A 13,476-nucleotide genomic window follows, 5' to 3' on the forward strand; every position below is an offset into this window, starting at 1 on the left:
ATAACTCTTTTTAAATACTTCCTGGAATATGTATTTTTATAGATTTTTTTTTTTTTCTTCCCCTTCCGTGGTTAAGACCCTCACAGCATTTTCCAGGTACCTCACCAGCAAGCCAGCAATTGTGGATGACTGACTTGTAGGTTTCCCATCTAGCAGTAATTTTTCCAGTGTATCTAGACAGCGTCTTTTCTTTTCTTTGAAAGAGAAATCCAGGTTCTTTGTGCAAAAATCAAATAGAATTTCTTTACCTTTCGCTCCTGCAGATGCGCAGACATTTTGGCATTCTTTGTGAGATGGTTCAATTACTGTATGTTTGACAGCCCAATTACTGTACGAAGCAGTAGATTTCTCCAAACACAGTGCTGGCGGTGGTTTTATTTTTTAAGATTCCTTCAAACCAAATAGGATCATAGGCTGTAAGGGAACAACGCAGGCAAATATTTGTTCTTTGTCTTGATTTGCACATTTATTACAGCAGAGATGGTGTGAGAAAATAGTGTTTACTCCAGGCATTATGCAGCAGTTAGCTTTCCCTCTCTCGCCCTCCCCATCAGTCACTCTGTTGAGGCGCTGTCCTGTGGTTGTATATCCTTCACAGTGGTAGAGAATATGCGGTGTCACATTAGGGAGCAACACAGTCTTCTGTTGTCAAACACGGATCTCATCAAAGGCAGAAGAGAACCGCAGCCCCGGGCCCAGTGGAGGCAAGATAAGGACAGAGATTTAAGAAGGGATTTGATGGATAAGAAAATGTTTGTCAGCTACTCATCTGCGTGTTTGATGTGCTGCAGACTTTGGTCATGTCATCGCCTATCAAATCTCCTCTTGAAATACAAATAGCTGGCCTTTCTAGACTGACATTTACTTATAAACCTATCTGGTTTTCCAGCCCTCGGTTTGCAGCTGTATTGCTTGGTCTATAGCTGAGAGTGTGCCCAAACACTCTGGAAAATGGCAGAAAGATCTTTAAAAAAGAGATTTTGCAGTTTTATGAGCTGTGAAGTTAACGTCATTGAGCGCCTAACAAGTGGTTATATAAGGATATGTTGGCTTTGAACATCGAGACCACCGGTGGTGGTGTTTATTTTGACATCCCAGCTGTGGTTTTGTTTTCCACACTCATCAGTGTAAATTGAGACACACCGTCTGCTGAGACAACTGAGAAATAATTGGTCAGTCTCACAAAAAAAAAAAAATCATACACATCCCAAAATCAAACACAAACAAAATAAATAGTGTTCTTCATGAAATGTAATGTTTACGTTTTTTAAATTTATACATAATTGTTGTACATAATTAAAAAAAAAAAATTGCATTTTTTTTTCATTTGTAAGAGTGTAAAATGTATGTTTTTTCCCTCAGTATTGTGAGATATAAACTCACAGTTGCAAGTAATAAAGAAATGCAAGATAAAAAGTCACAATTGTGAGATATAAACAGGCAATTCTGCCTTTTCTTTCTCAGAATCGCGTGATATAAACTCACAATTTATTTTTTATAAAGTTATAAAGTCAGAATTTGCAAGATAAATCCGACCACTTAGCTGTATACATAAAAATTTTGTATTGTATCGGCATTCCGTCCAGACGTATCCGCCATTTGGGGCATTTTTGAAACCGTGTCCCAGAGTGGATAAATCTTAAAACGTGTTTTCATGTGTACAGCCAATGTGTATTTTTTTTTTTTTTAAACGATAATGTCATCACCCCACATCTGTGACCCTAGTCAGACACCGCTGTGTCACGTAACAGCAATAACAATAACAATGGCTGACTTTACTAGCTTTTCTTGTTGTGTTGGGTTTGTATACAGCGCGCAAGGTTGCAATTCTGAGCAATGAAATCAGAATTACAAGATTTAAACAGACAATTCTGCCTTTCTTCTCAGAATTGTGTGATGTAAACTCGCAATTGCGAGTAATAAAGTCAGAAATGCAAGATAAAAACTTAGAATTGTGGAATATAAACTTGTAATTCTGAAAAAAATAAGTCAGAATTGCAAGATATAAACGGGCAATTCTGCCTTGTTTTTCTCAGAATTGCATGATATAAAGTCGCAGTTGAGAGTTATACAGTCAAATTGCGAGAAGTCAGAATTGTGGCATATAAACTTGCAATTGCGAGAAATAAATTCACAATTGTGAGATATGAACTTGCAATTCTGAGCAATGAAGTCAGAATTACAAGATTTAAACAGACAATTTTGACTTTTTTTTTTCTCAGAATTGCATGATATAAACTCGCAATTGCGAGTTATAAAATCCAGTTCTGAGGGGAAAAAAGACTGATATTTTCCATCTCGCTATTTATATATTTATATCACAGTTTATATCCCGCAATTTTGACTTTATAACTCGCAATTGTGAGTTTAGATATATATATTCTGTCCAAAGTCAGAATTGCAACTTTGTATCACACAGTTCTGACAAAAAATTCAGAATTGCAAAATGTAAACTCCCAATTGGGAGAAAAAAGTCACAATTACCTTTTTTTAATTTTTTTATTTAGTAGTGGAAACAGGCTTCCATACTAATAAATCACTGTTGAGAGAAAAGGGAATTATCAAAATGGTGAAAAAAAAAAAAGCTATTCTAATGCATTACGGTAATGAGAATTTTGGGGAAGTGTGCTTAATTGTTTTCTAATAATGTAGTATTATAATAAATTATTCTGTCCAGATACAGTGATTTTATTAAAACATGCATTATATTGAGTAAAATATCATCGTGTTTCTATGCAATTTTAGTTTACAAAAATGCACTGTTTAAAAAACAGTTCAAAATGTTTAAATAATGTGGAAAAAACTCTGAATTTCTAATTAATGGGCCTAAGGAATCTCCTGAAAGCTGCATCATATGTAGTTCAATCAAGAAAAGAGAAGCTTTTTTTAACAACTTGTGAATTTTGAGTGTGTTTCCATGTCGACTCTAAGCTGTGTATCTTATACATTGTCTCTTCTGAAGCCGTGCAGTTTATTTATAAACCTGGAGGAATCGTTTTAAATAAAGGCAGAAAATGTGTTTGAAATGTAAATGTAGAAATGCACCGACCGTCCCTATTTGCTTTGAGGAGATGAGAAGCATTTTACTAAATGCGCATAAACATTCTCACAGACGACAGCCTAATTTCTTCATTAGACGACGTCTCTGATGCCGTGATCTGATTGGCTGCGTTTGCGTCGGATCGGCTGTGTTTGTGTCTGCCTTGATTGGCAGCTCCCGATTGTGCTGCCATGACGACGAACAGAATAAACACCAGGCAGAAGGTTTGTCATAAAAGGCTGCAGATGCACAAACATACCGAGACCCAGAGAGCGGGAGAGAGGGCAGAAATCCAGCTTTAACCCTGAACCCCTGTGGAAACCCTCTGTACAAACACTCATTCCCTCCATTTCCAATGTGTTCCCCATAATCTCTTTACATGCTTCCATTAGGAGTTTAAGGAACATCTCAGGCTGAAGGTGCCATAGTGTATGTGTGTGTGTGTTTATGAACAGAGAGCAGAAGCTGTATCGTGGGGAATGTCCGTGGTCATATCCTCATATGTGTAATAACAGGATCATCTCTGGCGCTTATGATCCGCATCAACCAGATTAGGCTTCAGCGTCGAAATCTGCATTCTGGGAATTACACACACGCTCGCTCACAAACACACGCCGCTCCAACTAGTAATCCTGAGAGAAGCACTCGTTCAGTCTAAATTAGGCTTCTCTTTCTGTCTTTCTCTCTGCCTGTGTCTCACTTTTCACACCATATCTGTACTCTTTCGCCCTTTTTTTTTTTTTTTTTTTTTTTTTTTTTTTGTGGTTCTTCTACAGTTTTTCTATCATCTGTGTGACCATTTGCACCACAATAGTCAGTTAGAATCAGATAACTATTTTAACGGATACTACATAAAATTAGTTAACTGTATGTATGCATATTGTTTTTTATTAAAAGAAATGTAATACTGTTGTTTAGCAAGAAAATTTTAAATTGATTAAACGGTAAGAAAATGTATAATATTACAGAAGATCTCCATTTCAAATAAATGCTGTTCTTTTGAACTTCCTATTCATCAAATATCCTGAAAAATATTAAGCAGCACAACTGTTTTCAACACTGATGATAACAAATTCTAAATATTTCTAAATAAAAACAGTGATTTCTAAAATTCAGCTTTGCTGTTACAGGAATAAATTAAGTTTAAAATGCATTCAAATAATAAAAAAAATGTCATCATACACTGCCAGTCAAAAGTTTTTGAACAGTAAGATTTTTAATGTTTAAAGAAGTCTCTTCTTCTCACCAAGCCTGCATTTATTTGATCCAAAGTTCAGCAAAAACAGAAAAAATGTGAAAAATATTTTTACTATGTAAATAACTGTTTTCTTTTTAAATATATTTTAAAATGTAATTTATTCCAGTGATTTCAAAGCTGAATTAGTATTGTTACTCCAGACACATGACCTTCAGAAATCATTCTAATATTCTGATTTGCTGTTTAAAAAACATTTTTTTTTTGTTAAAAAAAATATAGACTCCAAGCTTTTGAATGATATGGTGTATAATGTTACAAAAACTTTTTATTACACATAAATGCTGATCTTTAAATCTCTCTATTCATCAAAGAATCCTAAAAAAATTACTAAACAGTTTTAAATATTATCATTATTATTATTATTATTATTATTATTATTATTAAATGTTTCTTGAACAGCAAATCAGCATATTAGAGTGATTTCTGAAGGATCATGTGACACTGAAGACTGGAGTAATGATGCTGAAAATTTAGCTTTGATCACAGGAATAAATTACATTTTAAAATATATTTCAATAGAAAGCAGTTATTTTAAATAGTAAACATATTTCACAATATTACTGCTTTTTCTGTATTTTGGATCAAATAAATGCAGGCTTGGTGAGCAGAAGAGACTTTAAAAAACTAAAAAAAAAAAAAAAAAAAAACAAACAAAAAAAAAAAAAAAAAACGTTTTGACTGGTAGTGTATATCATATTACTGTTTATAATGCATTTTAAATAAACATATTACAGCTAAAATAAATTACATCCTTGATGCACAAGATGCTTCTTGGTGCTTCTTTTAAAAACACTTAAAATCTGGGTAGTGCCCTCTTTTATTTTTTTCCCCATTGTCTTCAGCCTTTCTTCCCCTCAAACATGGTTTTATTTAGCATGTTTACTTAATCCTGGACATTTTGTAAACAACTATTTCTGTGTGTGTGTATATGTGTGTGTCAGAAATATCTCAAAGACTGTGCACTTTCCTCACACATCTATTTTAGTGAATTGCAGTGCATTTTAATAGACTCCACGTAAACATCTGTAAGACGTGGCCAGAAATATAAACCTCAGCAGTGGCTCGAGCAGCTGTGCGGTTTGTCTAAGAACCAGGCCTTTTTTTTTTTTTTTTTTTTTCCTGCTACGGCTTCATTCTATCTTCGGCCCTAAAAACACGATCAACCGTACAGCTCCCGCTCTGACATGAGCAACAGATCTTACCCTGCTTAGAGGAGTCTGGCTGTGAGTCATCAGCACTAGATATTTTGAAGCCATATTTGCTCAAAAGCACTTGGTGGGATGGCAAGAGTTGTAGTCAGACAGTCTCGCCCAAATGATGACACAGTACTGTTGTGGAGAAAAATAAAATATTGATTGTGTATGTGTGTATATGTGTGTATATGTGTGTATATGTGTGTGTATATATATATATATATATATATATATATATATATAACAATTGTCATCACCCTCATGACAAGAATGTGTTGTTCATTCATATTGTCAATGATAGGCCCATCATTGATTTGAATGTGTCCATCTGCAGCAGCAGTAGTTGTTAAACTGCAGCTGTCTGAAAAGGTTGTCTCAGCTCAAAATTTGAACTTCATGACGAGGCCAAACCAACCCCAGTGCATCATCTCTCTTCTGACAGTTAGTGAGTAAACACATTCAGGTGTGTTGTTCAATGGGTATTTATTCTGTCTCAAATGCGTGCTCTCTCTCTCTCTCTCTCTCTCTCTCTCTCTCTCTCTGTGTGTTTATGTGTGTGTGTCAGTTCCCCTCTGCTGAGTTGTGGACAGATTTTTATCCCTTCAGTCCGAGTCTGTAGCGTTAGTCGGGCTGCAGAGGTGAATCTCACAAAACCCATCAGCAAGACCAAGTCTGGGTCATCTTTCACCGCAAAATAGAAAAGAGAATATTGTTTAGAGGAAAAAAAGAAGCCTGTTTTATAACCATTGGGTTATTTATTTATGGTATTGCATTCTGTCAGTTTGAAATACTTAATAAAAACTTTTTAAATTTGCAGATTTATTTATTTATTTTATTTATATATAGAGGAGAACGGGGTGTTTTTACTTCAGTTTTTACTTGTGGCGTGTTTAAAGTGAGCCCATGACAGTAATGGATCCAACTTAAAATGTACATACATTTCAGAATGTGGTGTATCATTGGCAATAATCACTTTGGATCTAAAATGAATTGCTTTCAAAATATGGCTTTCCAAAAAAAAAAAAAAAAACTTGGGTCAACTTGCCCCCAGTAAGGGGTAAGCCACGTGGAGTTAAACTGTGCCATTGATTATGCTAAGGTAAAACTGAACATTTTCCCCTCATGCTATACAGTTGAGGTCAAAAGTTTGCAAACCCTATTCAGAATCTGCAAAATGTTAATTATTTTACTAAAATAAGAGGGATCATATAAAATGCTTGTTATTGTTTATAAGTACTGACCTGAATAAGATGTTTCACATAAAAGACGTTTACATATAGTCTACAAGAGAAAATATTTTACATACACTTGATTCTTAATATTGTGTTGTTACTTGTATGATCCACAGCTGTGTGTTTGTTTGTTTAGAGATAGTAGTTCATGTCTTGAACCGTTAAATTGCCTGCTGTTCTTCAGAAAAATCCAACTTTTTAAATTTGAAGATCAGGGTCAATTTAACTTATTTTGTTTTCTGGGAAACATGTAAGTATTTTCTGTAGCCTCTGAAGGGCAGTACTAAATTAAACAAATATGAAATATTTGGGCAAAATAAGAAAAAATGTACACATCTTCATTCTGTTCAAAAGTTTACACCCCTGGCTCTTAATGCATAGTTTTTCCTCTTGGAGCATCAGTGAGCGTTTGAAACCTCCTGTAATAGTTGCAAATGAGTGCCTTAGTTGTCCTCAGTGTGAAAAAATCAAAATCATACATTCATAGTTGGAAAGGGTTCAAATACACAAAAAAGCTAAAAAAAAAAAACCCAAAGAATCTGTGGGACCTGAAGGATTTTTATAAAGAACAGCAGGCAGTTTAACTTTTCAGGACAAACGAGGGATTCATGAGCAACTATCACTAAAAAAAGAAAAAAGAAAAAAAAAACAGCTGTGGATCATTCAAGTAACAAGAATCAAGGGGAAGTAAACTTTTGAAGGGGGTCATTTTTATAAATTCAACTATTATTTTCTCTTGTGGACTATATGCAAACATCTTTCATGTGAAATGTCTTATTCAGGTCAGTACTAAATAAACAATAACATGCATTTTGTATGATCCCTCTTATTTTGGTAATATAATTAACATTTTGCAGATTCTAAAAAGGGGCATGTAAACTTTTGACCTCAACTGTATCAAAAATTTAATAAAAATGACTTCTGTGTCATTTCTGTGTGAGTCTTGTGATGGAGTTTCCCTGCCTGTGGCTCAAGACGCAGTTGATTTTAAAGAAATTTTGAAAGTTACTTAAAAACGTGAGAACAAAAAGTTCAAATAGAAGAATTAAAAGAAATTATGTCATTATGTGATAATTTATGTGATTATAAATACAGTAAAACAGTGATGTAGTTTAATATATTTATTAGTTTAATATATTTTAAAATTAATTTTATTCCTGTGATTGCAAAGCTGAATTTTCAGCATCATTACTCCAGTCTTCAGTGTCACATGATCCTTCAGAAATTATTCTAATATGCTGATTTGGTGCTATATTAAATGATGGAAATTACATGTATGTCACTGAATTAATTTGATAATTTTGTTAATATTTATGTAAGTATCACTGTGGTATTTGTCTACTTAAACTTTGCAGAAAATGTTTACAGGAATGGTAATCATCTTTAAGAACAACTGGAATTTCACAAAGTCTGAATATGCTATTGCAGATTTTTGAAGAAAAATAAATCTTATTGGTTCTGAATAGGCTATATTTTCATTATATAACTGTGTAAGAATAATTGTTTTTTTCACACAAAAAAGCCCCTGACACACATTTGTGTGATTCACCCACACAGGGTTTTTTTTTTTTTTTTTCTTTCCTAGAGCTGATTTGATTCTTTGTCCACCTGTGTGCTTTGCTTTGTCTCCCTTTTGGTTCATAATGTATTTCTCTTCTCTGTATGTCTCTGTCTCTTCTAGGTTTTTAAGGTGAAGGCTGTCCAGCTGGCAGAAAAGCTGCTTCCTGCCTTCAACACCCCAACAGGCATCCCTTGGGCCATGGTCAATTTGAAGAGGTATGTTCCATACACACCTTCTCTCTTTTTCCCATGCTGTCTGTCCTCCACTCATTGTCCTGATGGGGGCTGCCACATAATAGAAGGCTGTTAGACGTTGTGCGTCTGTGAAAGTCCCTGTGGCTTTCTTCCTGTTTAACTCGACTTTCCACATAATTTCATTAGAATGAAATGAAAATTGCACAATTAATCTGCAGAGCACATTGTGAATGTACATTAAGGGTTTTTTGTGTTTAAGGAGAGAGGAGGGTCAAATCCAGCCTGACACGGCTTTTGTGAATTAATTGGGTGTTTAGAAGAAATTGCTCGGGAACAGACGAGACCACCGCATTTTGGGTGTCTTTAATCCTGAGGGAAAGAACGACGCTGTGTTTTATTAATCCCTATTCATGTAGAGCAGCCTTTCAGAGGCTACACGCACACTCTAAGTGAATGCTGTGGATACATTCGGAATGGAAATGAGACGTACAAGTAGAGCACAGGATATTGGACTTGACGGAGGAATGATGAGCGGCAGTGAATCCGTTTAAGCAGTTTGACTTAAATGAGCTTGCTGTAATTCTTCATTGTCTACATGCTGCAAACGTATAAAGGTCGATGCTTTAGGCTAGGAAGAAGCATACTGTACGTAAATGTCATGGGTGTTTCCTTCTGTCTGTTTCAGTGGAGTGGGCCGTAACTGGGGCTGGGCGTCAGCTGGAAGCAGTATTCTGGCTGAGTTCGGGACACTGCACATGGAGTTTGTGCATCTGACATATCTGACCGGAAACCCTACTTACTATCAGAAGGTACACTTGGGTGTATGAGTGTTGTGTAACTATGTTCGGCCCTTGTGTCCTGTTGTGAACTTTTTGTGTTCTGGTTTAGGTGATGCACATACGGAAGCTGCTGGCTAAGATGGACAGACCCAATGGGCTTTACCCTAACTACCTGAACCCACGCACTGGACGCTGGGGCCAGCGTGAGTACCTCCCACTAACATCCTCCATGCTGCACGAGCAACTATCACTTTCCACTTTTCCACAAAAGGCGTTTTGTGAATTCTCACACTGTAAGAAATAAAGAGGGTTGCAGACACCCACAACATGAACTTGATGCTGTGATAGATGCAAAAAAAAAAAAAATAGATTGCGCACACAACAGTTGAGTGAATTGATTGATTTGTAAGTATATGGAAGAATTAGCATGTCCTAGCACTGAATAAAACAGACTTTTCTTAGACAATCATAGATAAATTTATTTACTTTATCTATGAATGATACATGAAATCAGCATTGCCAAGTCTGCAGCTTTCATGTGGAATTGGGATGCCTTTATACTGCTGCTGTTTTTTTTTTTTCATCTTTTTTTGGGATGATTATAATAGACATTTTTTTCTTGGAACACTATTGGGTTACTAGTTTTGGCCTTGATTGGGCTAGTTTTGAGTACCAGTTGGGCTGGATTTGTTATGCAGACCTGGCAACCCTGCATGAAACGCTGCCTTGTATTTTGGCTGTAACAAGAAATGTAGACAGTTTTGCTGTGTATTGTTTGCAAAAGTCTTCCGAAAACCTTGCAGAATCTGTAAAACGTTAATTATTTTACCAAAATAAGAGGGATCATACAAAATGCATGTTTTTTTGTTTTTGTTTTTTAGTACTGACCTGAATAAAATATTTCACATAAAAGATGTTTATATATAGTCCACAAGAGAAAATAATAGTTGAATTTATAAAAATGACTCAAGTTTAAATATGCTTGATTCTTAATACTTAAAACCTGGATGATCCCCAGCTGTGTTTTTCCCACTGTTCTTCAGAAAAATCCTTGAGGTCCCACTAATTCTTTGGTTTTTCAGTATTTTTTTGTGTATTTGAACCCTTTCCAACAATGACTGTATGATTTTGAGATCCATCTTCCTCACACTGAGGACAACTGAGGGACTCATATGCAACTATTACAGAAGGTTTAAACGCTCACTGATGCTCCAAAAGGAAAAAAAACATGCATTAAGAGTCGGGGAGTAAAACAGAATGTGTACATTTTTCTTATTTTGCCTAAATATATATATATATTTTTTATTTATTACTGCCCTTTAGAAGCTACAAAAGATACTTACATGTCTCCCAGTAGACAAATGAAGTTAAATTTACCCTGATCTTCAAATTCAAAACATTTTCACCCCCTGGCTTCAATGCATTGTGTTTCCTTCTGAAGCATTCGTGAGCATTTGAACCTTCTGTAATAGTTGCTTATGAGTCCCTCATATTTTCCAAAATAATTACTTATTTTGGTAAAGTAATTAACATTTTATGGATTTAGCAAGGTGTACAGTATGTAAACTTTTGACCTCTGACCTTTTTCTGTTGTCCTAGTCAGGTTCAGTGTTTACTTACTATGCCAGAATTAAATTTATTATATTATATTTTTATTATATTTTATTTACTGTACAGCAATATTTTGTGTTTTGGTGTTTTTGTTTCAATAAATAATTTTATTGAATTTTTAAATCACATTTTTATACATTTTAAAAATTATTAATTTTTATGCATTTTGTAAATTAAAAAAATATGTGTTAAATTAGTTGCATTTATAATTTAGCAGTAATTTCTGGAAATCCATTACAGCTATAAGGTCATAAAAAAGAAAAATTATTTTGATTCTCAAGAAACATTTGCTATTATAAATGTTGACAGTTGTGCAGCTTAAAGGGATAGTTCACCCAAAAATGACATTTCTGTCATTAGTTACCTTCATGTTATTCCAAACCTGTAAGACTTTCATCTTCGGAACACAAATTACGATATTTTTAATAAAATCTGAGAGCTTTCTGACCTTGCATAGACAGCAACACAACTGACATGTTCTCGGCCCTGAAAGATAATAAGAATATTGTTAAAATAGGTTCAACCTTAATTTTATGACGCTACGAGAATACTTTTGTGCGCAAAGAAAAAAAAAAAAGACTTTATTCAAAAAATTTTTCTCTTCTGTGTCAGTCTTCGCTGTGTGTTCACGAGAGTACCACAACTTGCCAATCTGAAACGTTCTCTTGATGGTTACAGCCCAGCAGGTCATTCTTATTTCTGAGCCTTGTTTTGGTATTCTTATTACTGCAGTAATCGTAAGAAGAGATTCAGATCAAACGGAGGATCTAAAATACCACTCTATGCAGCCTGTTTATAGACACAGATGATTTTCATAATCCCTCAGCCAGGATTTATTATTCTGTAAATGTGAATGACGACAATGGCAGCTTATCCTCATCTGACTGATCAGCGAGCTTGAATAAAGATGGGATGTGAGGAAGTTTCTTTCTTTATATCTAATTAATAATTACGTGTAGTGAAAACACTCCACTGTGTTTTAACCAACTCTTAATTACTGAGAGAGATGAGGATTTAATTAGTGCCCTGCGTCTAAAGCCTAAACCTGATCAACCCACTGCAAGCAAACGCTCACACACACACACAAAAAGACTAAATTCCAGCAAAGTGTGATGATGATGATGGTGTGTATGTGTGTCCGAAGGGGTAGAATGTAATTAAGGTGCACTAGAGATCTATTTTCTAAATGAAAATGCGGTGTGAGTGACAGGCCATTACAGCAGAGTATTATTCTCCCTCCCACACTGCATCTGCCCTGTGGACCCTTAAAGGGACAGTTTTATTCTCCCTCATTTAATTTTAAATGACTTTCTTTCCTGTGTGAAACACAGAAGAAGTTTAGAAAAAAGTTCAAGCTGCTTTTTTCCACACAATGTGAATCATGAGCAGCTTGGATATTGTGCTAAACATCTCCTTTTTCACTTCCAGAACAAAAATTTACAGATAATTTACTCACCCCCCCTTGTCATCCAAGATGTTCATGTCTTTTTTTCTTCAGTCGAAAAAGTTTTTTGAAGGAAACATTTCAGGATTTCTCTCCATATAGTGGACTTCTATGGTGCCCCCGAGCATTTTTTAACCTCAAATGCTCGTTTTGTCTAACTCTACATGAACTCCATGTATTCTGGTTCATGACAGGGTATGTCGAAAAACTCCTATCTCATTTTCTCCCCCAACTTCTTTTAAATTTCGTACGATTTTGAAGTTGGAGAAAAAAATGAGATGGGAGTTTATTGACATAGCCTAACTGTCATGAAGTGGAATACACAGCATTCATGGAGAGCTAGACAAGACGAGCGTTTGAGGTTAAAAAGTATATAAATTGTAATTTTTTAATTATTTTTTTTTTTCTTTAGAGAATAACCGATCGTTTCACTAGATAAGACACTTCTTCCTCGGCTGGGATCATTTAGAGCCTTTTGAAGCTGCATTTAAACTGCATTTTGGAAGTTTAAACTCGGGGGCACCATAGAAGTCCATTATACGGAGAGAAATCCTGAATCTTTTCCTCAAAAAACATAATTTCTTTCTGAATGAAGAAAGACAGACATGAACATTTTGGATGACAAAGGGGTGAGTAAATTTTGTACATTTTTGTTCTCAAAGTGAACTGATCCTTTAAATTTCTCTCCCTTTACACGTCTCTACAGCATCACCTCCAGGGGCCTTTAGGTTTTAGATCCACATCTCCTCCTCAGCCCGTCATTCTCTATCCATGACCTGTCCGCTTGCTGTCGGCCAAGTCTCTCTGTAGAGATTTCCTGCCCGAACCTTTGATTGTTACTCAAATCCACCCTGTTGTTTTTTTATTCAAAGACTTGGAGTGCATTTACTTTTCAGCGGGAGGCCGTTAGGGAGTTGTTTTTGATTGGCAGAAGTGAAAATCCAGACGTTCGCTGACTGGCAGCCGTGCCAGAAGAGGCTGTGAAATAAAGGCCCAGACGGTTTATGGGAGTCTGACTGGGATTTTGGGGAGTTTATGAGTCTGAAACATCTCTGCTTCAATCAATCTTTCCACTGCCACAACTTTTCTTTTTTCCTGTCTCACTGCACATCAGCCTGCACCATCTGTGTATTATTTATTATCTTAATCACTGATAGTGTTTAT

The 13,476-nt window shown here is 35.4% G+C and overlaps 1 protein-coding gene across 1 annotated transcript in view; it reads left to right on the forward strand.

Annotated features, from left to right (window-relative positions):
• Positions 1–13,476, forward strand: part of man1a2 (mannosidase, alpha, class 1A, member 2) — a 119,130-nt gene that overhangs the window by 93,196 nt on the left and 12,458 nt on the right. The window contains exons 7-9 of the mRNA XM_051118751.1: positions 8,405–8,499; positions 9,164–9,287; positions 9,367–9,460. Coding sequence (XP_050974708.1) covers positions 8,405–8,499; positions 9,164–9,287; positions 9,367–9,460 — 313 coding nt within the window. The remainder of the gene's footprint in view (positions 1–8,404; positions 8,500–9,163; positions 9,288–9,366; positions 9,461–13,476) is intronic.

This window comes from Labeo rohita, chromosome 9 (genome assembly GCF_022985175.1).
Source record: "Labeo rohita strain BAU-BD-2019 chromosome 9, IGBB_LRoh.1.0, whole genome shotgun sequence".
Taxonomy (NCBI): domain Eukaryota; kingdom Metazoa; phylum Chordata; class Actinopteri; order Cypriniformes; family Cyprinidae; genus Labeo; species Labeo rohita.